Source organism: Salvelinus fontinalis, chromosome 21, assembly GCF_029448725.1.
Source record: "Salvelinus fontinalis isolate EN_2023a chromosome 21, ASM2944872v1, whole genome shotgun sequence".
Lineage (NCBI taxonomy): Eukaryota > Metazoa > Chordata > Actinopteri > Salmoniformes > Salmonidae > Salvelinus > Salvelinus fontinalis.
In genome coordinates, this window is record NC_074685.1 from 16,349,050 (window position 1) to 16,374,647 (window position 25,598).

Genomic DNA, 25,598 nt, shown 5'->3' on the forward strand with positions numbered 1-25,598 from the left:
CTGTTTGTATCCAAGACAACACCACTCATATCTAACAACTTTTCCGAATTGCTTAAGCAGAATACCAACACGTCTTCATCTTGCATCTCAATCACTTCATAAAGTTTATTATTAGTGTATTTTTGTACAATTTCAGTCTTAGCACTTTGACTTGTCTGCCAGGGAATTGTTAACTCATTCCTGTGTGTCAAGCAAGTTCAACCTCTGTATAATGTAGGGTTGGCATGCTGAACCATGAAGCTGGTTGAAGCCTTGAAAAAGACCTTTCTAACAGCAACAGACACTAGACATCTTGCATTATAAGATCTTCCACATAATATTACTTTATAGAAATATTGATTTTGTAAGAATTTGTAAATAACAGCATTTCTTACATTGGGTGCAAACTAAGATATTTGTGCACAAACAGAGACCTTGCATCTAGTAGTAACCAAAATAGATTAAGTGTTGCACGATAGCACAAACACTAAATTAACCAAGAAACAGGAAATCAACCACAAGCATGTTATGTTCAACACAGTTCTTACTGTAGGAAAAGCACACATTCTCCACATCTATAAAAACAAGCTGTGCACGTTAAGGTCTATTTTCAATATGAATATCATGTGACAACAGATTCACAGCAATGGGCATAGGGGGTCAGCATTCTCTTATATAGTCTTACACTAAATACACACACCAAGAAAATGGAACTATGAAAATAATCAGATAAGATCTATTGGTTTTTGGCACACTTGTGCCAGCCTAGGGAACATGAAGGGGTGTGTGTGTATGTTATACCAAGGTAAAGATCACAGGAGCTGGATACATTTACATTTACATTTAAGTCATTTAGCAGACGCTCTTATCCAGAGCGACTTACAAATTGGTGCATTCACCTTATGACATCCAGTGGAACAGATACATAGTGGACTGTCTCGTTCCCATGGTTCTGTCTGGTTTCACACCCATCACTCAGTGCTGTCGGCGAGCGAGGCTGCGTCATCCTCTGTGTTTGTGTTGTAGCTGCCGTTGTGCTGGATGCAGGGTGATGTCAAACCCTCGCTTGGTGTTGCCGACCCCTCCCTGTCACTCTGGTAGTCCTTCTCCTCCCTGTCGTAGTCCCTTTCCACCTGATCAAAGGATCACGTTCAAAATTTAATTTCAAATAGAGCAGGCCTAGGTGGATCAACAGAAAACACTAGGGACACAGTGAAAACATTTGAGAGCTAAGGTTACTGACTACAGGACCTCATGTCACTGTACTTCAGTTATATTTATCCTTTGTTTAACCAGGAAAGTCACATTATGCTTTGTTTAACCAGGAAAGTCACATTGAGATTGATATCTATATTTCAAGTACGCCCTGGCCAAGAAAACAGCACATTTAGTCACACACACACCATAACACACAAAAACAGTGCATTCGGAAAGTATTCAGACCACTTGACTTTTTCCATATTGTTACGTTACAGCCTTACTCTAAAATTGATTAAATTGTTATTTTTCCTCAATATACACACACACCCCCAGCCCCATAATGACAAAGCAAAAACTGTTTGTTTTTTTACTTTAGCAAATTTATTACAAACAGAAAACTTAAATATCACATTTACATAAGTATTCAGACCCTTTACTCTCTACTTTTTTGAAGCACCTTTGGCAGCAATTACAGCCTTGAGTCCTCTTGGGTATGATGTTACAAGCTTGGTACACCTCTCACAGATCCTTTCATACTCTGTCAGGTTGGATGTTGAGTGTTGCTGCACAGCTATTTTCAGGTCTTTCCAGAGATGTTCTATCGGGTTCAAGTCCGGACTCTGGCTGGGCCACTCAAGGACATTCAGAGACTTGTCCCGAAGCCACTCCTGCGTTGTCTCCTGCTGTGTGCTTAGGATCGTTGTCCTGTTAGAAGGTGAACCTTCAACCCAGTCTGAGGTCCTGAGTGCTCTGGAGCAGGTTTTCATCAAGGATCTCTGTACTTTGCTCCGTTCATCTTTAAGTTGATCCTGACTAGTCACTCAGTCCCTGCCGCAGAAAAACATCCCCACACCATGATGCTGCCACCACCATGCGTCACCGTAGGGATGGTGCCAGGTTTCCTCCAGACGTGACGCTTGACATTCAGGCCAAAGAGTTCAATCTTGGTTTCATCAGATCAGAGAATCTTGTTTCTCATGGTCTTGAGAGTCCTTAAGGCAAACTCCAAGCGGGCTGTCATGTGCTTTCTACTGATGAGTGGCTTCAGTCTGGCCACTCTACCATAAAGGCCTTAATGGTGGAGTGCTGCAGAGATGGTTGTCCTTCTGGAAGGTTCTACCATCTCCACAGAAGAACTCTAGAGCTCTTTCGGAGTGACCATAGGGTTCTTGGTCACCTCCCTGACCAACGCCCTTCTTCCCCAATTGCTCAGTTTGGCCGGGCGGCCAGCTCTAGGAAGAGTCTTGGTGGTTCCAAACTTCTATTTAAGAATGATGGAGGCCACTGTGTTCTTGGGGATCTTCAATGCTGCAGAAATGTTTTGGTACCCTTCCCCAGAGCTGAGCCCTGATACAATCCTGTCTCGAGGTCGAAGGAATTGTCCGTAGACCTCCATGGATTGGTTTTTGTTGACATGCACTGTCAACTGTGGGACCTTATATAGACAGGTATGTGCCTTTCCAAATCATGTCCAATTAATTGAATTTACCACAAGTGGACTCCAATCAAGTTGTAGAAACATGTCAAGAATGATCAATGGAAAGAGGATGCACCGGAGCTCAATTTTGAGTCTCATAGCAAATGGTCTGAATACTAACAGTACCAGTCAAAAGTTGACACCTACTCATTCAAGTGTTTTTTCTTTATTTTTTACTATTTTCTACACTGTAGAAAAATAGTGAAGACATCAAAAATGAAATAACACCAATGGAATCATGTAGTATGCAAAAAGTAGCCACCTTTTGCCTTGACAGCTTTGCACAGTCTTGGCATTCTCTCAACCAGCTTTCATGAGGTGGAATGCATTTCAATTAACTGTTAATTTGAGGAATTTCTTTCCTTCTTAATGTGTTTGAGCCAATCAGTTGTGTTGTGACAAGATAGGGTTGGTATACAGAAGATAGCCCTATTTGGTAAAAGACCAAGTCCATAATATGGCAACAACAGCTAAGCAAAGAGAAACGACAGTCCATCATTCCTTCAAGACATGCTGGTCAGTCAATCCGGAAAACGACTGGATTGACAATCCGGAAAATTTCTTCATGTGCAGTCACAAAAACCATCAAGCGCTCTGATGAAACTGGCTCTCATGATGACAGCCACAGGTAAGGAAGACCCAGTTACCTCTGCTGCAGATGATAAGTTCATTAGAATTACCAGCCTCAGAAATTGCAGCCCAAATAAATGCTTCACAGAATTCAAGTAACAGACACATAAACTGTTTAGAAGAGACTGCATGAAATCAGGCTGCAAAGAAACCACTACTAAAGGACACCAATAAGAAGAGATTTACTTGGGCCAAGAAACACGAGCAATGGACATTAGGTGGAGATCTGTCCTTTGGTCTGATGAGTCCAAATTTGAAAATGTTGGCTCTAACCGCTGTGTCTTTGTGAGACACAAGAGTATGTCAACGGAAGCACGGAGGTGGTGGTGTGATGGTGCTTTGCTAGTGACACAGTCTGTGATTTTTTCAACAGGTTAATGACCCAACACACCTCCAGGCTGTGTAAGGGCTATTTGACAAAGGAGGAGAATGATGGAGTGCTGCGTCAGATGACCTGGCTTCCACAATCACCCGACCTCAACCTAATTGAAAGTGAAAGTGAAAGAAGTGAAAGCAGCCAACAAGTGCTCAGCATATGTGGGAACTCCTTCAAGACTGTTGGAAAGCATTCCAGGTGAAGCTGGTTGAGAGAATGCCAAGTGTGCAAAGCTGTCGTCAAGGCAAATGATGGCTACTTTGAAGAATCTCAAATATAAAATATATTTAGATTTGTTTAACACTATTTTGAAAAACCCTTGAATGAGTAGGTGCGTCTAAACTTATGACTGGTACTGTATGCAAAAGAAATGTTTATTATTTTTTAAAAAATTGCAAACATTTTTTTTTACTGTTTGTCATTATGGGATTATGTGTGTAGATTGAGGAGGGATTAGTATTTATTTATTTTTATCCATTTTACAGTAAGGCTGTAACGTAACAAATGTGGAAAAAGTGAAGGGGTCTGAATACTTTCCGAATGAACTGTACAACCCAAATTGTCATGTAAAAACTGTGCAATCATTTGTCATAAAGAGAATAGAAAGAGCAGGAGTCACGGTACAAAAAACATTCTAGTGTGATTAAATCCTCAATTGTAATTCAATTTTTGCAAAGAGGTACAGGATGATGGGGCAGCATGTCTAAAAGCTCTCATGCCAAACTCAGTCCTTACCTTTCAGTTTGCCTCACCTCAGACTATTGATCTGAACTACTCTATTGCACACCACATACTTTTTCTTGGTATTTCATACCTCAATTTAACACTAAAAACTACAAAGGGATATTGCAGGAAAGAATGGGCGAGGCCCAAAATCTCAAAACTAGAATATAGCTATGCGCAACATTGTTCATACTACACACACACTGTACAAAACAGTCCCCCATGGTTGAAAGTCGCCAAACAAAGTTTACTGTGAGGAACCCCGAGTAAGCTGTCTGCAGATTGTTATCAATTCTGAAGAGTGGAGTTTCACAGAGATTTAATCTTTAGTGCAGTCAGTGAGAAGTAGGCCAGTGTTTTTCCGAGACATGCTTGGCGACGTGCAGATATTATGCTAATTAGAGTGATAAGGATATTACCCTAAAGGACAATGATTATAGACAAATACAGTCAACTTCTGACAGGTGCACTTAAGGTCAGGAGTGGATTCAGAAGTCAGCAACTATAGCATTAGTCTTCTCACCTTCATAGGTTTGGCCTTGAGCTCCATCTTTTCTTTATCTCTGCTGCTCTTCTTCCTGGAGTTGGAACTCTCCCTCTTTTCCCTGCTGCCATCCCTTGGTTTCTCCCTCTTCTTGTCTTTCCTCCCCCTGCAAATGTAAATGTCAACACAACCCTTAATGATCGACAGAGTAATGTCATCCAAAGTCTTGCTTGTGCAAATCTTCCAGAGACCACCATAATGCAAGATTTAAGTTACACATGTGTATCTCAAGTTAGGATTCCCACCCTATGGGCTTGGTTGTGGTGGTGCTGATTGTGTTGAATGGTCCCGTTGTACTACATTGTTTTACTGTACCTCTTTGGTGAGGGAGACCTGGCTTTCCTTCTGGGACTCCTAGAACGATCCCTGCTCTTCCTTCTGTGGCCCCTGAAAATAATTTACACCAACATTTCTTAATATTAACTGGGAGTTTTAGTCAATATCGAGAGCTCTCAGACAAGCCTATGGATTTTATTATTGTGTGTACATCAGTTCAGTCCTCATTTTATATAGTGTGTTAGCTGAACAAATAGGTCTATTTTTGTTCCATCAACAGGCCCTACCCTAATTTAAGTTGTGTGCTTTACTATAAATCAATTAGAAAGGATTCAGCTTGATATACTATATACCCTCAGTGGGCAGTTTATTATGTACGCCTCCATAACAGCCTGAATTCTTCAGTGCATGGATTCCACAAGGTGTGGCATTCAAACGTTGCTCTATTGATATCAAGGGACCTAACGTGTGCCAGAAAAACATTCCCCACACCATTACACCACCAGCCTGTACCATTGACACCAGGCAGGATGGGGCCATGTACTTAAGCTGCTTACGCCAAATCCTGACTCTGCCATCAACATGACGCAACAGGAACCGAGATTCTTCAGACCAGGCAAAGTTTTTCCACTCAATTGTCCAGTGTTGGTGATTGCATGCCCATAGCTGATAGGAGTGGAACCCTGTGTGGTCTGCTGCAATAACTCATCAGTGACAAGGACTGACGAGTTCTGCTATCCAAGATGACGTTCTGCACACCCCTGTTGTACTGCGCCATTATTTGCGGCCCGTTTGTTAGCTTGCACAATTCTTGCCATTCTCCTTCGACCTCTCATCAACGAGTTGGACTGCCGCTTACTGGAGGTTTTTTGTTTGTTGCATCATTTACAGTAAACACTTGACACTGAGTGCAGTTACATGCACACAATAATAGCCAGATGAATATAATAATTAGATTAAAACGTTTACATGCTTTGCAAGAATAACAATTTCCTAATAATTCTGTTTACATGGACACATCTGAGGAAGGCACAGTGATGCCGAAACGTTGGTAAATACCCATTAAATTGCTGGGAGATTACACATGGAGTGTGCGACTTTCATTATTTTGATAGTTTATAGTTTATTCGCCATTAGTCAGCACCTCCACACAAACTATTATTCTGGGGGTGCGTCAGCTCATGTTTTTGTTATCTACATGGACACATCTGAAATCAGGCTACCTGACGGCACTCTGAAAATGCAGAAAAACACCAACCAAAACAAACGTTCTACCACAGTGAGCATTTTATTTTTGGGAAGGATATTTTATTCTTAGTTCGAACATATAAAGTTTGTATGTGAAAACAACTTCTACCTTCAGTTGTTCTGAACACACTTTACTCGTGCTAAAGAGGGAGGCTCGTTCGACTGCTGCTAGCACATGCACAGATCAAATACACGGCTGGAACGCCGATTAACGTGTTTACATGTCCTTTTCACGCACTGGGGTGAAAAGCTCAGGAGGCTGGTCGTTTGAGACTGGAAACAGCGCGCCAGGCACCGATGATCATACCACGCTCAAAGTCGCTTAGGTCACTTGTTTTGCCCATTCTAACGTTACAATGCCTCAATGCCCGTCTGCCTGCTTTATATAACAAGCCAGGTCCACATGACTCACTGTCTGTAGAAGCAAACCATTTTTTGTGTGAAAGGGGTGGTGTACCTAATAAACTGGTAACTGAGTACATTCAGGAAGCATGTATAGTATGGTGTTCTGCTGACCTGCTCGTGCTCCTGGACCTTCGGGATGCACTGTAGCTTTTTGGAGGTGTTTTGGCCTTTTTCTCCCTCTGCCTCCTATCCTCTATAACCCGAGATATATCCTCATTTCCTCTCGTTCTCTGCTCTCTCTCTTTCCGCCTGTCCCTGCAGTACACCAGAAAGTGTGTCACCTTTCCTAGATGCCTTTGATCTGCAAGCTGGTACAATCCATGACAGAGAGACTGGAGCCTAGTGATTCAATGAGTAAACTCAACATCATACTGGCACTGCTGCTAAAACACAGTCCTCCAAGTATTTACCAAATGTTGGGTCCTGGCTTAAAGCTAAAGAAACAAAGAATGCACACCATTTAAGGTGATGTGCAGACTAACAAAATAATATAAACTATACACATTTTGGCTTGAATGAATGCCATCCTCATGACTAAAGATTTCCTAACAGCTTTATTTTATTTACAAAAGCCTTCAGGCTTATCTCAAGGTAAAATAGTTGGAACAACAGACTGCAGTAGTTCTACCGTGATCTGGAGCGTGAAAGTCTCTTGTGGATCCCCCGAGAGACGTGGGTCTCGCTGACCTTGGGCCGCGACCTCTGAGAGAGCCTGCTTCTGGAGACGAGAAAGCAAAAAAGGGGAGAATTTATATTATTAGACCAAATCAAGTTCACTTTATTTGCCTGTGAGAGGAATTCTCAATCCCGGACCGTACCTCTGCCTAGAACGGGACCGCTTCCTCCTCGTTCTCGAGCGGGAATGCGATCGTGACCGTGTTCTGGATCTCCTGGAACGTCGGGAGTGACTGGATGAGCGTTTCTTCACCTCCTCTGTAACAGGAAGTGATTGGTCAGACTAATCATACCATCAGACGAATCTATGTCTGTGAAAGACATGTGATGTTGAAACGTCACTCCTGTATCTATTCCTATACCTGTATTTCCATCTGCAGTTAAGCCTGAGCTTTTTTATTGCTGACTAAATCTGTGCCTACCTTTGAGTTGTGCTTTTAAATAAATCCAATTTAGGATGCATTTGGCTTGGGCATAATCCTTTTCATACCATCTAACCATTTTCACACGAAAAAAGCTACAAGGGTCCCCGTTAGGATGACAGTGGTTGACCTCTGACCTGGCTCTACTATGATGGCGGCGATGGTGGACTGGGCCTCTCTGACCCTCTTCATTACGTCCTCCAGCTCCTTGGCTGCAGCCTGAGGGGTCAGCTCTGGGGGCTTCACAATGGCGTTGTTGGAATGATTAATCCTGACCAAAACACAACGTTATATCACATTAACGCAACTTAGTGAACATCAAGTCACAACACAGAAAGTCAAATCATCACAGACATGGAAAACAATTCACTTAAGAGGCATAAGACTTTCAATTGCTACGTTTGTCGATTCCAAAGACAGCACAGTATTGAGCAACGTGCGGTAGTACTACCACAAAAAATGTCAGCAGGTCATTTAATTTGAAATTGGAAAGAAGCACAATCATTACAATCAATATTCCACGATAACAGTGAACAGGGTAACACATAGGTGTATCCCCACTAATACTATTTTTAGACGAGATACTCAACATATAACGTTTTCTATAGAATAAAAACGTTATGAGACTTACTTCAAGGGTCTGTCTCCGAACATGACTCCGTTAAAGGTCAGCGCTCTGGACACTGAATCCTGGTCGGCAAACTCCACGAAGGCGAAGCGTGTGGGCTGCGTCTCGTCCCCTGCCATGCGCACAAACTTTACGTCACCCACCTGCTTAAAGAATTCCAGCAGCTGCTCTGCAGTAGTGGTCTACGGAGGGAGAAGAGAGCACATTTTAACATTAATGCAATAAGATACAGATATAGATCTTAATGTGATCACAATTTTATTGATGAAAATTGGTAGTGTATTCAACGTTAAAAAAGCCTTCTAAAGCCTTAAAAAACAGACTTGATTTGCCCTAAAGTAAAATGTATCAACCCCTACAAAAATATCCATGAATTAGAATCCATATAATAATTCAAATTTCCTGTTTGCAGCGGAATAATTTTCCTACTGTAGCAAACTGGCTCAAATTAAGATCTTATATCTGTAATCGTCATAAGATTATGGCATCATCCTATGACAGATGATAACTCTTCAACTATAAAAAAATATATAACAGAGAAAGAGCTTCATCCACGTGCTAAACCCTAACTTGACTTTTGCGCTTAAATCATGCATTCATGTCAATGGTAAATATATATGAAAATATGAATAGATGTGACAGAACTTCAGTTACACTTAGGGTCCCTGTTACCTGCGAGTTGAGGTTGCCAACGTAGACAGTCCTTCTGATCTCGTTCACCTTGGAGGGATCCACGTTCCCCATGAGGGGGGGCTGGGTGGAGGACGACACCCCGCCTGCTCCAGTCACAGCCAGGGCCGACACTGCAGGGTCTAGGGCAGCCGGCAATGCCGCCAGGCTCACTATAGGGACACTCAGCTGCTGCAGTAACACAAACAGAGCAAGGTTTACTAGGTAGATGGAGAGGTGGAATAAAGATTGAGAGATTTTCAGGTAAGATGTACCGCACATAGAAACAGTTTGAAGATATCTTTAGGTTTGATTGCCATTTGTTCCCTTCTGAAAATAAAAGGCCCAAATGTTGCACAGGTGCTGTAGAGCTTAATAAATGTCTGTGGTAAAGCAATACACCTCCTACTGATCAAAAATTGTATAGCACAGTGTTTCTCAATCTTTTTTTGTACCAGAGGCTTGGCTAGCTATGGCACTTCTTGGAAGACTACTTATAGTAAAACTAACACTTGAGAACTGACTAAATATTTGTCACAACTATTCTGTGGGACTGGTCGGCAACATCCCAGAGACCAAAGTCGGTCCGTGGACTGGAAATTGAGCACCCTGGTACGGTCTATTAATCCCAAACTCACAGTCTGTATGGGGGCCGAGGTGGGAAGGGGCAGCAGGCCGGCGCCTGGCATCAGGCTGGGTACAGCAGGAACAGCAGGGGGGGCAGCAGGTGCCAAGAGAGACAAGGCCTTGGCTTCTTCTGGGATCTTCCCTGTGGGACAAGGGGAGGAGTTAGAGCAGGTCATGGCAGGAAACAACCCTTCTGCGTCCTCTATGACTGCAGTATTATAGCCCCAGTATTCTAGAGAGAGAGAGAACATTCCTTCTTCATACAAAGACCTAGCTCTATTGGCTAGTTACTGAGGAGTCTAACAGAGCCGATGCTAAAAAAAGGTTGAGCATCCTCAGTGCGGTTTCCCTCTACTTCTCAAATTTACTGTAATAAGTCAGTCATTTAGCATTCAGGCTATGAACAGACAAAAACGTTAACATGACTTCTTCCTCACAAACGAAAGGAAAATCCTGATTTTTGTCCTCTTTTTTTCATAGATTCAAAAAATAATGCAGAGAACACTTTGAGGTATGGGTCACCTGTACTGGAAACATATTGGTCATGAACCATACGATAGCAAGCATGGGCGCTTTTCCCGTAGGGCGATCGTTTCGCAGTGTTGGAAAGGAGTGCAACACAAGACAACCGTTCATGATGGCTGCATCACTAATAGCACACAGAACATCAGATACAGAAAAGAAGAACATTTTTTAAGAATCTTGAGAAATTCCCAAACGTTAACCAAAACTTAAAACCTAAAGACAACGGATTTGAAATCTTTCCCTTTCTTTTTACTGGTTCAATCTGCCGTTCCTGAATGGAAAAGGGGAAGGGCGCAGTCGGTCTTTCAATGAATCTAGTGGCTTTGTTTTAGAGAAGAAAAAAAAAATGTACAAATATTTTAAGGCTTAAGGGCAAAAGCAACAAAAAGTCCATGTAATCAAATTCTTATACTATCAGTATAAGCATCACGTTACCAATGTAAAATGTAAAGGTTCTATTCTATTCTACTACTTATTATAAGTTAATGATACTTTCTCCTAGTGAGTTTAAGGTTTAGATGAGCCCTATATTTTAAATCCTAACCATAGACCAAGAGCAGGAGACAAAGAAAGTAAAATGTGTTAGTCATCTTCATGGCAGCCCATGTGTGATACACACTCCACCTGGGTGCCATGGCAACCTGGACAGAACTCAATCACAGACTGTGGAAGGAGAGAGAGAGAATGAACGAAAGAAAGAAAGAGAAGAGGTGAGAGAAAGAGAGAGGAAAACCCAAAAATAATAAACGGAAAAACAATATGCTAGGAATAATGCAATAGTGTAGCTAGAGTCTAGAGGGAGCAGACAAGGCAAGGGACAACATGTGAAAGTAAAAACTAAAAGAAACCAACCAAAAAAAAAGAAAGAAAAGAAAGATAAATAAAAAGAGACAAGGTGTCCATCTTGGAAGGTTCAGCGGGCTTATTCTCCTTGGTCACATTCCCCCCTTGAAGGCAGCGGTGGCCCCAGCGGGGATAGTGGCTTGGAAAACAATGCCTGACTCAGGCTAGTGTAGTGTAACAGCTGGGCCAGTCTAGTCATCTGATATGCACACATAATCACACAGAAAAAACATACAAAACCAAATTAATAAACTCAGTAGCCATCCAGCACTAAGTTAACGTGGACAAAAAAGCATTTCAAGTGAGAGAATCGGTTAGATAAGGTGAGACCACTTTTTTTTTTTTTTTTTTGAGAAGCTATACGCTAAATAACGGAACAAGAGAAGGTTCTAGAAGACAGGGAGATTAAGCAAAAAAATAAAATAAATATGAAACAAAATAAAAAGAGAGAAAAGAAGTAGTTAATTATTTAGTATGTTATTCTACCATATCCTTGAAATCACCTCCATATCACTATGCATTATACCCATAACAATCACGTCAACCTTTGTCATGAACATCAGAATCCGAGTCAAGTGTTATTTCGCAAGAATATGGATGATGTATTGCCAGACCAGCATAAACTGTCATTGAATACAGTGATGTGGTACTAGTCTATGATTTTACTCTAAGTGTCTGCTCCTGCTACTACTACAATGTGCCTTCCATGGTACGTGCAAATGATCATGTTATTTTCATATTGTGTAAAGCCCCATGACAAAACACACTGCTTATATCTAGCTAGTTGTGACAGGTGCTTAGGATAAATTGAGTGCTCAATGTGGATTAGGCCATCTTGGATCTGGGATACAGTGTAAGTGCATTTGTGTTCATGTGTATTCCTAATGGAAACCAACACAGCAAAACACTGGAAAGAAACACTTGCATGTACCTGCTATTTGAATGTAGGACACTAACGTTAGAATTTCAGCGGTTTCACCAACCACTAGACAACACAATTTCACAGGAAGTGTGTTGACTACACAAAACATTTATTATGTCAACATCATCACTTGAATGAACTTGGGCATACTCACCTTCTGCACATGGGACTACGATCAAAGCTCTGTCAATAAATACAGTGTTGGTTAAATGTTGCGCCACGCCAACACTGGAAGGCTCTCGATACTTTATGTAACATACTTTGGACGAGAAGGGGAGTGGTGCATTGCTGTAAGAGAACACAGACATGTATTAGAAATTACATGGATGTTGAATGAACACAATTTACAAGTCAACGTTAGTTATACATGCCTATCTATCTACATTAAGTAAACTCCGGTAGCTAACTGCACCAATGGTAAACGTGCGGAGTAGGCCCTTGATCCCGGTTCTTTCTTTATTGGGCATGCCGAATTGATAGCGCTTACTCCGGGGGGTAAAGACGTAACTCCTCGACGTCCCCAAGAAAGCCGAAGAGAGTGCGCATCTGCTCACTACTCACGGCAGACGACAGATTGGTGATTTGAATGACAGCGGTGCCTGGAATTCCACTCATTTTTCGCAATGCTTCCTCTTGAAAATGTACAGAAAATCGTATTTTATGACTAACTGAACGTTAATTCTAGAAAATGGTTACAGGGGCAGCAAAGACAGTACCACAGATAGAACAGTGAACCAGACGTTTCACCGGATGTATAAATCTGAAGCATCCGGTTGGCGTGTCCCACTCACAACCAAATATGGTGGTGAGGGGAAGCGGCTGTGGAGAAGATGGAGCGAGAAGGATTTTGGACGACAGTGCTAATTTTCTCATCAATGAAACATTTGAGTTCAATACTGTTAAGAAAACTATAATCTGTTACAAAGTGGATTACGTTTTGTAGACTTTACCCTTTGCCAAAGTTTCCCCCAAAAATGGCGTTGTTTAAAAGGAGTGCAAGGGCGAAATTAGCAATTGCACACACGCACTTCACAGAGTAGGCGTACCCTAACCGGAAATATGCAAACACATGCTAGAACGAGCCAATATAATCTCGCTAGCTCGTGCTTGGCTCTGGCCACCTCCTTATTTGTTCTGCCCACCCTGATTAATTTGCTCCCATTGGAAACGACAGGCTATGGTCAATCTTGGGTTAGTTTAGCAAATCTTTGACAGTAATGCTGAAAAATCTTGATGTCTCCACCGATTGCTGTGCGAACAGCGCCTTCATGTGTCAAGGATGTCTCACATCAAGGGTCTTTTTTCAATTAGATATCATCACCAGACTGCGTCCTCTCTCATCTTGAAAAAAGTCACAGTTAATCGAGGAGACTGAACTTGGATGGAAATGCTATTGCTTGAAATGAGCCGTTCCTTCTCTGCTCGGGGCATCATTAGGCAAATTAAGTTTACAGGGATGCATCCCAAAATAAAAGTATAAAGTGCAAAAAAAAATGTTGTGCAAGACATTTTATAGATAAAACTATAAGTAGAATATTGTTTTTAAAAGTCTATATGTTTTTCTCTGATGAAACAAAAGCTGATTCAAAGGGGGTGTGGATTTTTTTAAAACTATTCTGCGGTACACGTGAGTATCTTCGGTGAAAGGTGGCTATCGAGTGGATGGTTTCGGGTCATGGAGAAGAGAGGACAGTTGAGGATAGACTTTTGCCCAATGAGAAAACCCAGAGGGGAAACTTTATAATTACTAAATAAAATCTACATTGGAGACGTTTCCATGGCAAAACAAAAAATGGATCGCCAAGGTGGAACCAAAATATTATACATCTGGAAGAAGTAGGAGCTGTGCGCCCTTTCTTACTTAATGGCACAGTGAACTTGCTGAAACTAAGGGGTTTTCTTGTTTGGGCAAAATTCCATCCTCTGTCCTATATCCTCCAATATGTGGTCGATGAGTGTCATTTTGTTAGTAAGCAAGTGTAACGGATGTGAAAAAGCTAGCTAGTTAGCGGGTACGCGCTACTAGCGTTTCAATCAGTTACGTCACTGCTCTGAAACCTAGAAGTAGGGTTGCCCCTTGCTCTGCAAGGGCCGCGGCTTTTGTGGAGCGATGGGTAACGACGCTTCGTGGGTGTCAGTTGTTGATGTGTGCAGAGGGTCCCTGGTTTGCGCCCGTGTCGGGGCGAGGGGACGGTTTAAAGTTATACTGTTACACAAACAGGAAGGGGGCTGGAAGGGGATAGCTTCATGTCAAAATAGCAAATGGAGTATGAGGAGTGTGTATCAAAAGGAAAGTATTGGGCGTGTGAAAAGGAGTGGATGTGTCAAATGCTCTGCTATAGGTTAGACCAGGGATCTCCAACCCTGTTCCTGGAGACCTACCCCCATGTAGGTTTTCACTCTAACCCTAGTTGTGACTAACTTGATTCAGTTTATCAGATGTGCTAGATTAGGGTTGGAGCGAAAACCTACAGGACGGTAGCTCTCCAGGAACAGGTTTGGAGAGCCCTGGGTTAGACGGTTTTGATTAAGCGGTGTTATGTAGCACTATATTTCCCGTGTCCTAAGGCTGCTGCTGACCCCCTTAAACAGCTGCTACCGCACAACTTCCACCTCTTGATTTTTCTCGGCTCATTCGTGAGAGTATTGCTTGGTAAGAGTGTATAAGCGCAGAAGTATACCTGCAGCTATTCAATAGCTTGGAGCAAGCTAGCTAGCTAGCCTCTCCATCTGGGTGGTCTGCTGTCACCCCCATCGGTTTGACTTGTGCCATCTTGTTTGGGTTTTGTCCTTGTTTTTATTACTTGTGACAGTTTTCGAAATTGGGCAATACTCGGTTTGGTCGACCAGTGGTTAGGGTTTTTCTTAAGCCGGATGTACACTACACAATTTTGGCCCCGATTTAGCTGTCCCAGACAAGTTTTTGAGATCGGAGACAAAGCCCCCCGCCTTGTTGTTGCCTACTTGGGACGCGTGGCCATCAATGACGCTCGTTTAATGTGAGCGGGTCAGAAACGCAATCTGGGGCTACCGATCCGGTCTTTGAGCAGTCCCAGACGTCCCGATATTTTCAAACATGTTTGATGTTATCAGCACAAAATCTGCAACGCTCTTATAGTGTGAGACGTGCAACGACAAGTTTTGAGAACGTGATCAGCAATAGCCAATTAGAGCTCACCAGAGAAGAAGCCAGTGAGACGATGACGATGTTTCGCATCCCCTAGAATGTGTAGACTCGAGTAGGAGCGATGACTATTAGTATGCGTTTCTACTTGCCTCTATCAAAGAGCCACAGAGTAAAATTGTTACAGCTCTGAAGTTCACAAGCAATGTTATTCAATTCAAAATGTTGGCACGAAATTTCAACTCCTTTGAGGCTGCTTTGAGCCACAGCTCGTTCTAGTTACGTTAACAATCTAATCACATCATTGTTTTGGCGAGACAGCGTGGTGGTATGGAGAATCCTCACGACCAAGTAAAGAATTTTACAGTGTGTGACACCCTGTCTGTGCCAGATTGTTCAGTGTGCGCACCACTACGTTGGCAAGACAAAACACTACAGGAAAGATGGTTGTTCAATGTGAGTGGCTCAGCGAGTGTGGAGAACGCATAAAACATTATATTTGAGAAGCATTCCAGTAAATGCTGTACGGTCACTGCAGATGCCGGATTGACCATGCAGAGCATTTTAATGGCACCACACCCGTATTTTTTTTTTAATGTGGAGGGCTCCGCATTGACATGATTGGACGTGCTACCTGTCCCAGACCTGCTGTTTTCAACTCTCTAGAGACCGCAGGAGCGGTTGAGATACTCTTAATGATCGGCTATGAAAAGCCAACTGACATTTACTCCTGAGGTGCTGACTTGCTACACCCTCAACAACTACTTTGATTATTATTATTTGACCATGCTGGTCATTTATGAACATTTGAACATCTTAGCCATGTGCTGTTATAATCTCCACCCGGCACAGCCAGAAGAGGACTGGCCACCCCTCATAGCCTGGTTCCTCTCTAGGTTTCTTCCTAGGTTTTGGCCTTTCTAGGGAGTTTTTCCTAGCCACCGTGCTTCTACACCTGCATTGCTTGCTGTTTGGGGTTTTAGGCTGGGTTTCTGTACAGCACTTTGAGATATCAGCTGATGTACGAAGGGCAATATAAATACATTTTATTTGATTTGGTTGATGGTTGGTGGCAATGGTAGATCCTGTATAAACACAAACTCACTTCCTTGAGAACTTCCTTCACAATAGCTCTGCTCAACTGCTCTGCGAAGTGCAAGAAGAATGAATACCATGACTCATGCAGAGGCCGTATTGTCATAAATGTTGTATGGCCAATGCAGAACCCGGAATGACCATGCAGAACCCATATTGACCATGCAGAGCCTTTAGGTGTTGCAAGGCACACCAAGATTTCATCTCTCACAGGACACAGAAATCTTGCCTAAACTCTTGTGTGTTCAACCGTGAACCAACTATGCAAAATAGCTAGCTTACTGAGCACAATTATAAACACACTTTCTCTTAAGTCCTGCCAACCTCAAACCCCATGTATAAGGCAAGAAATATGCTATAAACGTGGTGTCAGTTACAGCCGACCAACACGTGTGAAGCAAGAAATAAACTGTAAGCATGTGTGAGTTACAATGCCCTGCTCCTTCACGGTCAAGCAGTTCACACTCCAGTCATGTCTCCTTTAGATAGTGTATGAGACAATGGCTGATATTGTAGGTTCGTAGTAATCTTTACTATTATACAGTATTGCGCAGTGTTTACTATAGACATAGTATATTACACTATTGGCAGAGTTTTTTCCGCTAGGAAAAGCTACAGCCATTCTGTTTCCCTCAGATAGTGTTTGAGACAAAGGCTGATACTGTATATCTCAATGCAAATAGTACGGGTAGCCATTTGATTAGCTGTTCAGAAGTCTTATGGCATGGGGCTTTAAAAAGCCTTTTGGACCTAGACTTGGTGCTTTGGTACCGCTTGCCGTGCGGTAGCAGAGAGAACAGTCTATGACTAGGGTGGCTGGAGTCTTTGGCACATTTTAGGGCCTTCCTCTGACACTGCCTGGTTTACAGGTCCTGGATGGCAGGAAGTTTGGCCCCAGTGATGTACTGGGCTGTACTCACTACCCTCTGTAGCGCCTTGTGGTCGGAGGCTGAGCAGTTGCCATACCAGGCGGCGATGCAACCAATCAGGATGCTCTCGATGGTGCAGCTGTAGAACTTTTGAGCTATTACACAGGGGTCTTGCACAGTGTGTAGCTGGGGTTACGCGTTTTCTGTTGTACTTACAGTTAAGACAGTAACTATCCTAGTTTCTTTTGGAAACCCACATCTCAGCTCTATTACACTGAGGGTTTCAGTGTGTAGCTGGGTTTACTATAGTTATGTTGCACTACTTTACAATACAGACAGTATAGTTTACAGTAACTATTCAGCTATATTACACTGGGTTATTACACAGTGTGTAGCTGGGTTTACTATAGTTTTTCTGTTGCAGTTTGACTAAAGGTGCTTTTCCTACGTATGGGAACTATACAGTCACATCTCATGGCAGACTTTGTGGATCTGCTACCATGGGTTTGGGTCTTCTGACCATGCTCAGCTATCTAACTGGCCGGCTGGATGGACCTAGCTGTCTTGCCGGCTGGCCGGACCTAACTTTCTGTCCAGCTGGCCGGACCTAGCTATCTGGCCGGGCGGCCGGCCGGACATCGCTTCCTGGCAACCTACCTAGCCTTGCGGACCTATCTACCATGCCTACCCAACCGGCCGTAAACCAGGTAGGTAGGTCTGGCCAGAAGGGACGTAGGTCAGTTAGGTCTAGCCGGCCAGGTAGGTTGGTGGGCCGGCTGGCCAGGTAGGTAGGACGGCATGCCAGGCAGGTATGTCCAGCCCTCTAGGTAGATAGGTCAAGTAGGTAGGTCCAGTTAATCAGGTAGGTCCCGCCGGCCAGATGGGACCGGCCATGTAGGTAGGCCAGCTAGGTAGGTGGGGCTGCCCGGGTAGGTCTGGCCGGCTGGCCAGGTAGGTAGGTGCGGCCGGGTGGGTAGGTCAGGTAGATAGGTCCGCCAGGCTAGGTAGGTAGGTCCGGCTGGTTGGGTAGGTCAGGTAGGTAGGTCCGGACGGTTGGGTAGGTCAGGTAGATAGGTCCGCCCGGCTAGGTAGGTAGGTCCGGCCGGTTGGGTAGGTCAGGTAGGTAGGTCCGGACGGTTGGGTAGGTCAGGTAGATAGGTCCGCCCGGCTAGGTAGGTAGGTCCGGCCGGTTGGGTAGGTCAGGTAGATAGGTCCGCCCGGCTAGGTAGGTAGGTCCGGCCGGTTGGGTAGGTCAGGTAGATAGGTCCGCCCGGCTAGGTAGGTAGGTCCGGCCGGTTGGGTAGGTCAGGTAGATAGGTCCGCCCGGCTAGGTAGGTAGGTCCGGCCGGTTGGGTAGGTCAGGTAGATAGGTCCGCCCGGCTAGGTAGGTAGGTCCGGCCGGTTGGGTAGGTGAGGTAGATAGGTCCGCCCGGCTAGGTAGGTAGGTCCGGCCGGTTGGGTAGGTCAGGTAGATAGGTCCGCCCGGCTAGGTAGGTAGGTCCGGCCGGTTGGGTAGGTGAGGTAGATAGGTCCGCCCGGCTAGGTAGGTAGGTCCGGCCGGTTGGGTAGGTGAGGTAGATAGGTCCGCCCGGCTAGGTAGGTAGGTCCGGCCGGTTGGGTAGGTCAGGTAGATAGGTCCGCCCGGCTAGGTAGGTAGGTCCGGCCGGTTGGGTAGGTCAGGTAGATAGGTCCGGCCAGTCGGTCAAGTAGGTCGTTTTTTTCTCTGCCAAGAAGTTTCCTTTTATTTGAACGATTGTTGTTGTCATGTTTTTTAAATCATATTTTAAGTAATTTTCATGAAGCATTATGACCATCTGTCACTTTACTCTCACTAAGAAAATGCACTTTATAACACTGTCAAGAAGGAAAATATATTTAATTAGTTTACTCCAATTAGGGGTGGGTTGGTAGGGTTAGGGGAAAAAAGAAGGATATAATTAATTCATTAAAAATATATATATTTTAAATATTATAATAATTAAAAGAAAAAAAGTGTTTATTTATTAGCCTAGCGGTTATAAGTATTTAGGCATATCATGTGAATTAGGCCTCGTGAAAATGTGAAATCATTGTCAAAGCGCAAGGGATACTGTTACATGTAGGCCTAGATTATTTATGGATTGAAGAAATATCAAAACTGTTGTTTAACAACTCAAAATCAATTGCATGTGACACAGGAACCACTGACTCGTTGCTTTTTTCTATTAACAAGACACCTGCTGGGAACTATTAGCTGGTTAGGGCAACCCATGAAATTACTAAATTACTGTTGACTAGGTGTGAATCTTATGACTAAAGAGGCTTCATGAATAGCTTTTTTTTTACCCATGAAAGCAGGAGTAAATGTCTCTATTCTCAGCATTTATGGGGCCTGATCTCAGAGTTGGTGGCAGTCTGGTTGGCTGCCTGTGCGTGGGTCGTCTCGACAGCTTCAGTACTTGGGTTTCTGATATCAATTTCAATCCCCTCTCTCTCCCTGAGCCCATGCCCCAAACAGACAGAACAGCAACACCAGCAGAGCTAGAGCACCCCTCATTTTGAAATAACACCTCTTCAGAACTAATGTAGTCTAATCTGGGCTCCTCAATCCCCCTTCTTATATAGACTGGACTTAGTGAACCAGTACAGCGCATGAGAACTGAACACTTGTCTACAGTGGACATTTTTTGAAAATAGCCAACGTTGTTTTTCTAATGATAAATCAGCCTTTTAAAATTATAAACTTGGATTAGCTAACACAACGTGCCACAGGAGTGATGGTTGCTGATAATGGGCCTCTGTACGCCTATGTAGATATTCCATTAAAAATCATCCGTTTCCAGCTACAATAGTCATTTACAACATTAACAATGTCTACACTGTATTTCTGATCAATTTGATGTTATTTTAATGGACAAAATGTGCTTTTCTTTCAAAAACAATGACATTCCTTAGTGACCCCAAACTTATGAACGGTAGTGTGTCTGTGTATGTATAAAGTTGAAGTCGGAAGTTTACATAAACCTTAGCCAAATACATTTAAACTCAGTTTTTCACAATTCCTGACATTTAATCCTGGTAACAATTTCATCTTAGGTCAGTTAGGATCACCACTTTATTTTAAGAATGTGAAATGTCAGAATAATAGTAGAGAGAATTATTTATTTCAGCTTTAATTTCTTTCATCACATTGCCAATGGGTCAGAAGTTTACATACACTCAATTAGTATTTGGTAGTATTGCCTTTAAATTGTTTAACTTGGGTCAAACGTTTCGGGTAGCCTTCCACAAGCTCCAGACAATAAGTTGGGTGAATTTTGTCCCATTCCTTCTGACAGAGCTGGTGTAACTGAGTCAGGTTTGTAGGCCTCCTTGCTCACACACACTTTTTCAGTTCTGCCCCCCCATTTTCTATAGGATTGAGGTCAGGGCTTTGTGATGGCCACTCCAATACCTTGACTTTGTTGTCCTTAAGCCATTTTGCCACAACTTTGGAAGTATGCTTGGGGTCATTGTACATTTGGAAGACCCATTTGCGACCAAGCTTTCACTTCCTGACTGATGTCTTGAGATGTTGCTTCAATATATCCACATAATTTTCCTTCCTCATGATGCCATCTATTTTGTGAAGTGCACCAGTCCCTCCTGCAGCAAAGCACCCCCACAACATGATGCTGCCACCCCCGTGCTTCACGGTTGGGATGGTGTTCTTCGGTTTGCAAGCCTCCCCCTTTTTCCTCCAAACATAACAATGGTCATTATGGCTAAAAAGTTCTATTTTTGTTTCATCAGATCAGAGGACATTTCTCCAAAATGTACGATCTTTGTCCCCATGTGCAGTTGCAAACCGTAGTCTGGATTTTTTATGACGGTTTTGGAGCAGTGGCTTCTACCTTGCTGAGCGACCGTTCAGGTTATGTCAATATATGACTTGTTTTACTGTGGATAGATACCTTTGTACGTGATTTCTCCAGCATCTTTACAAGGTCCTTTGCTGTTGTTCTGGGATTGATTTGCACTTTTCGCACCAAAGTACATTCCTCTCTAGGAGACAGAACGCGTCTCCTTCCTGAGCGGTATGACGGCTGCGTGGTCCCATGGTGTTTATACTTGTGTACTATTGTTTGTACAGATGAACATGGTACCTTCAGGCGTTTGGAATTTGCCCCCAAGGATGAACCAGACTTGTGGAGGTCTACAATTTATTTTCTGAGGTCTTGGCTGATTTCTTTTGGTTTTCCCATGATGTCAAGCAAAGATGCACTGCGTTTGAAGGTATGCCTTGAAATACATCCACAGGTACACCTCCAATTGACTCAAAGAATGTCAATTAGTCTATCAGAAGCTTCTAAAGCCATGACATAATTTTCAGGAATTTTCCAAGCTGTTTAAAGGTACAGTCAACTTAGTGTATGTAAACTTCTGACCCATTGGAATTGTGATACAGTGAATTATAAGTGAAATAATCTGTCTGTAAACAATTGTTGGAAAAATTACTTGTATCATGCACAAAGTAGATGTCCTAACCGACTTGCCAAAACTATAGTTTGTTAACAAGAAATTTGTGTAGTGGTTGAAAAACAAGTTTTAATGACTCCAACCTAAGTGTATGTAAACTTCCGTCTTCAACTGTATATGAATATAAGAAATAATGATCATGACCCCAAGAAATCTCATTGGATTTTGAAAAGTGTGTAAGTAAGTAGTACCTGAAACTGGGCTGAACTCATGGTTGATGTTAGTGTAGACTTTGGTGAAGATCAGCGTCGTTGCACCACTTAGGGGTTCTACATACGCTGATTAAGTTCTCAAACTGACAGAGAATGCCACCTTTGGTCTTTCATTTATTTTTTATTTCACCTTTATTTAACCAGGTAGGCCAGTTGAGAACAAGTTCTCATTTACAACTGCGACGACCTGGTCGGTCTGTGAACACAACAGATTAACATGTTTATTTTCAATAACTGTACTGTACAGTAGAATCAAGCACATAATATACTGTGATGTGGTCCATGTCTGTCACGGAGGACCTGAGATTCCAACCAGTGTTACCATCACACCATTCAATACCTTCAATACTGTTGAGGTATAGAGCCCAAGGGATTGTTTAAAGAGTTACTTATGCTACATTTTGAGAGGTAAATGAATGAAATGATCCTACACACTACTACAGTATAATAAGAAATAGAAACAATCAGACATTAACTTACATGGTAACAGATAATGATAATATAACTATTGGATGACAATAATAGGTTAGTTAAATAATATATGACAAGGCTCTGAATGTCTGTCTACAGAGGTGTTGCTAACAACTTCTAATGACATATCCACAACTAGTCAAAATATTTTTCTGTTTACAAGGGTTAATTGTTGGGGGTAGAATTAGTTGGGGAACAAAAAGCATCTTGTCACAGTATAAAAAATATCTTACCCGCATTCTCTCTCTGCAGCTCTTCCATCTCTTCTCACTGTCTGTCACTCTGGCCCTTATGCTGCAATTACAGAGAGAACATGTTTGGAACTCTTGATCGGATCTGATACCAAATGATAAACAATTGTTTAAGTATTAATTAAATATTTTTTCAGACATTACCCTGCATTCTTCAGCTCATTCACCTCAATAATTTTCATATCATTGAACAAAATTATCTCTCAAATGAATTCACATCCACACGTTTACTTGCATTCTCTCTCTTCAGTTCCTCTATCTGGCTCTCACTGGCTTTCATTATGGCCCACATGGCTGACAGTTCTGTGCTTGAACTGGAATTAAGCAAACAAAAAAATACATTTAAACGATGGTGTTCATACTGTATCACTGACCGAAACTATAATTACAACAAGAAACAATTTCAAAGAACTGATTGAGTTACAGTTCATATGAAGAAATCAGTCAATTGAAATGAATTCATTAGGCCCTAATCTATGGATTTCACATAACTGGGAAATTGTATTGGTCACATACACATGATTAGCAGATGTTAATGCGAGTGTTGCAAAATGCTTGTGCTTCTAGTTCCGACAGTGCAGTAATATCTAACAAGTAATCTAACAATTTCACAACAACTACCTTATACACACAAATGTAAAGGATGAATAAGAATATGTACATATAAATATATGGATGAGCGATGGCCGTGCGGCATAGGCAAGATGCAGTAGATGGTATAGTGTACAGTAAATACAGCGGGGGAAAAAACTATTTAGTCAGCCACCAATTGTGCAAGTTCTCCCACTTACAAAGATGAGAGAGGCCTGTAATTTTCATCATAGGTACACTTCAACTATGACAGACAAAATGAGGAAAAAAAATCCAGAAAATCACATTGTAGGATTTTTAATGAATTTATTTGCAAATTATGGTGGAAAATAAGTATTTGGTCACCTACAAATAAGCAAGATTTCTGGCTCTCACAGACCTGTAACTTCTTCTTTAAGAGGCTCCTCTGTCCTCCACTCGTTACCTGTATTAATGGCACCTGTTTGAACTTGTTATAAGTATAAAAGACACCTGTCCACAACCTCAAATAGTCACACTCCAAACTCCACTATGGCCAAGACCAAAGAGCTGTCAAAAGACACCAGAAACAAAATTGTAGACCTGCACCAGGCTGGGAAGACTGAATCTGCAATAGGTAAGCAGCTTGGTTTGAAGAAATCAACTGTGGGAGCAATTATTAGGAAATGGAAGTGAACATGCTACCCTTAAGTGAACATGCTACCCTTAGATACAATTATCCTGATATCCTTACTATCTAAATGTAATAATTTTTCCTCTGTCGCAAATGTAGTACATTTCTCAGCGTAAGAAATCAGTGATATTTAATCCCAGGCATTTAATAAAAATGTAGACGTGTTCTCCCATGTCTCCTTTTAACTTACATACTTTAGATAATTTCCATCCGTCCTGGAAGAAAGAATCCTACTCAAACACATCAGATAATACAATGTTTAATTAAATAAAATCAACACCTAAAATCAACAATAAACAGTAAACAAATAAACAAACCCATAACCCCTTTAATCGGCAATCTAATAATTTCAACCTGTTGATATGTTTAGTAAAAACTATCCTGATCTTTTTAACAAATCTAAAATCTTTCAAAAGTTGGCGCTGTCTCATCAGCGTAAATATCAAAACAAACTTTTTTCCACTCATATCCACAAGGTTTGCATTCCCCAAAGGTCAATACTGTTCAGCTCCTACATCAATGATCTTCCTTCTGTCTGTACAGGGTCTGAAGTTCCAAAGTATGCAGATAATACAGTGATAAATGCATGCAAATAACAAACAACAAGCTACACAAGAACACACTACTATAATGGTTCAGATGACAAACTTGCTCTAAGACTCATGTTTGCATCTCAATAAAATAAAACACAGTCTGCATGTTCCTCACAAAGAAAACAACTGATTCCCCTGAGACAGATGTCTATGTACCAGGAGAAAAGCTCAAATAACCAAATTCAACCTAGCTAATTTCCCAAAACATATGAAATTGTTTTGAATATAGAGGTAACTAAACTATAATTAAAATCTATGATACTCCCCCACTTAACATACTACCTTACTAGTATGGCCCAAGCTTGCTTTTTCAACATTAATACCCATTCAGTCTTCTGCAAACAGGCTCTCAAACTTGATAGGAAACCCAATAGCAATAGAATGCATAAGCTCCTGAGTTGGAAAAAATCTTATGCAATATGCTGATGCCTATCTTGTATTCAAGATTCTAAATGTCCAGGCTCCCTCTCTCTCAATACTTTTGTTAAACAGAAAACCCAAACCTTATTGCAACAGATCCACAAGATCCGCCACGAGAAATGACTGTATAGTTCCCTTAAGGAAAAGTACCTTTTTAGTCAATCTGCTTTCAGTGTGAGAGCTTCCCATGTCTGGAATACCCTGCCATTAGACACACACAACTGTGATTAATGATGCACTGTCCCTGAAAAAATAAAAACGACTCAAACTGCAATCAACTTCAATGACCTGACATTGTTCCACGTAATAGAAACAGATTACAATGTTAGACTACATGAACTTTTTGCTCAAATTCACTGGTGTTAACTAAACAATCAAACCAAGAATCAAATTGTATCGGCCCTGTTTACGCCTCCAAGGTACCCTCTCTTTCAAAGGAATACACTCAGAGCCCACGTAACAGAGGCTTATCTAAAAACTTGACTTCAAGTGTGTGTGGTTCGCTCACCTCTTTCTTTAAAAAAAACTCAGTTCGAGATGTGGTATCCACTCGGCTCGCTGCCTCTCAGATCAAAGGTTGGTTTCCCTGAGATCCCAAGTTTTAGGGATCCCTCGGGCACGATTTCCCTAGATCGTCAGGAGCGGGCACCGAGT

At 42.2% G+C, this 25,598-nt stretch overlaps 1 protein-coding gene across 4 annotated transcripts; it reads right to left on the bottom strand.

Annotated features, from left to right (window-relative positions):
- Positions 1-74: 74 nt before the first annotated feature.
- srek1 (splicing regulatory glutamine/lysine-rich protein 1) lies at positions 75-12,917 on the bottom strand. Of its 4 annotated transcripts, XM_055874109.1 has the most exons (12): positions 12,657-12,917; positions 12,324-12,457; positions 9,891-10,021; positions 9,256-9,444; positions 8,587-8,765; positions 8,093-8,226; positions 7,677-7,791; positions 7,487-7,576; positions 6,970-7,113; positions 5,245-5,316; positions 4,909-5,035; positions 75-1,112 (listed from the first exon to the last, which is right to left on the bottom strand). In XM_055874109.1, exons 1-12 carry the CDS (start codon positions 12,782-12,784, stop codon positions 951-953), a joined length of 1,605 nt encoding a protein of 534 aa, XP_055730084.1. In that variant the 5' UTR covers positions 12,785-12,917; the 3' UTR covers positions 75-950. The 4 variants fall into 4 exon arrangements, with proteins under 4 accessions (XP_055730084.1, XP_055730085.1, XP_055730087.1 ...); XM_055874110.1 differs by lacking the exon at positions 6,970-7,113; XM_055874112.1 differs by lacking the exon at positions 12,657-12,917 and having other exon boundaries at positions 10,402-12,416.
- Positions 12,918-25,598: the final 12,681 nt, after the last annotated feature.

Bases quoted from the DNA above. Each gene is read 5' to 3' on its own strand.
- srek1 (XM_055874109.1), bottom strand. From the start codon at position 12,784: ATGAGTGGAATTCCAGGCACCGCTGTCATTCAAATCACCAATCTGTCG. The intron at 8,227-8,586 runs GTAAGTCTCATA...TGTTTTGGTCAG, and splicing joins TTCGGAGACAGACCCTTGAA to GATTAATCATTCCAACAACG. The intron at 1,113-4,908 runs GTGAGAAGACTA...TCCTTTGATCAG, and splicing joins TCAAGGCCAAACCTATGAAG to GTGGAAAGGGACTACGACAG.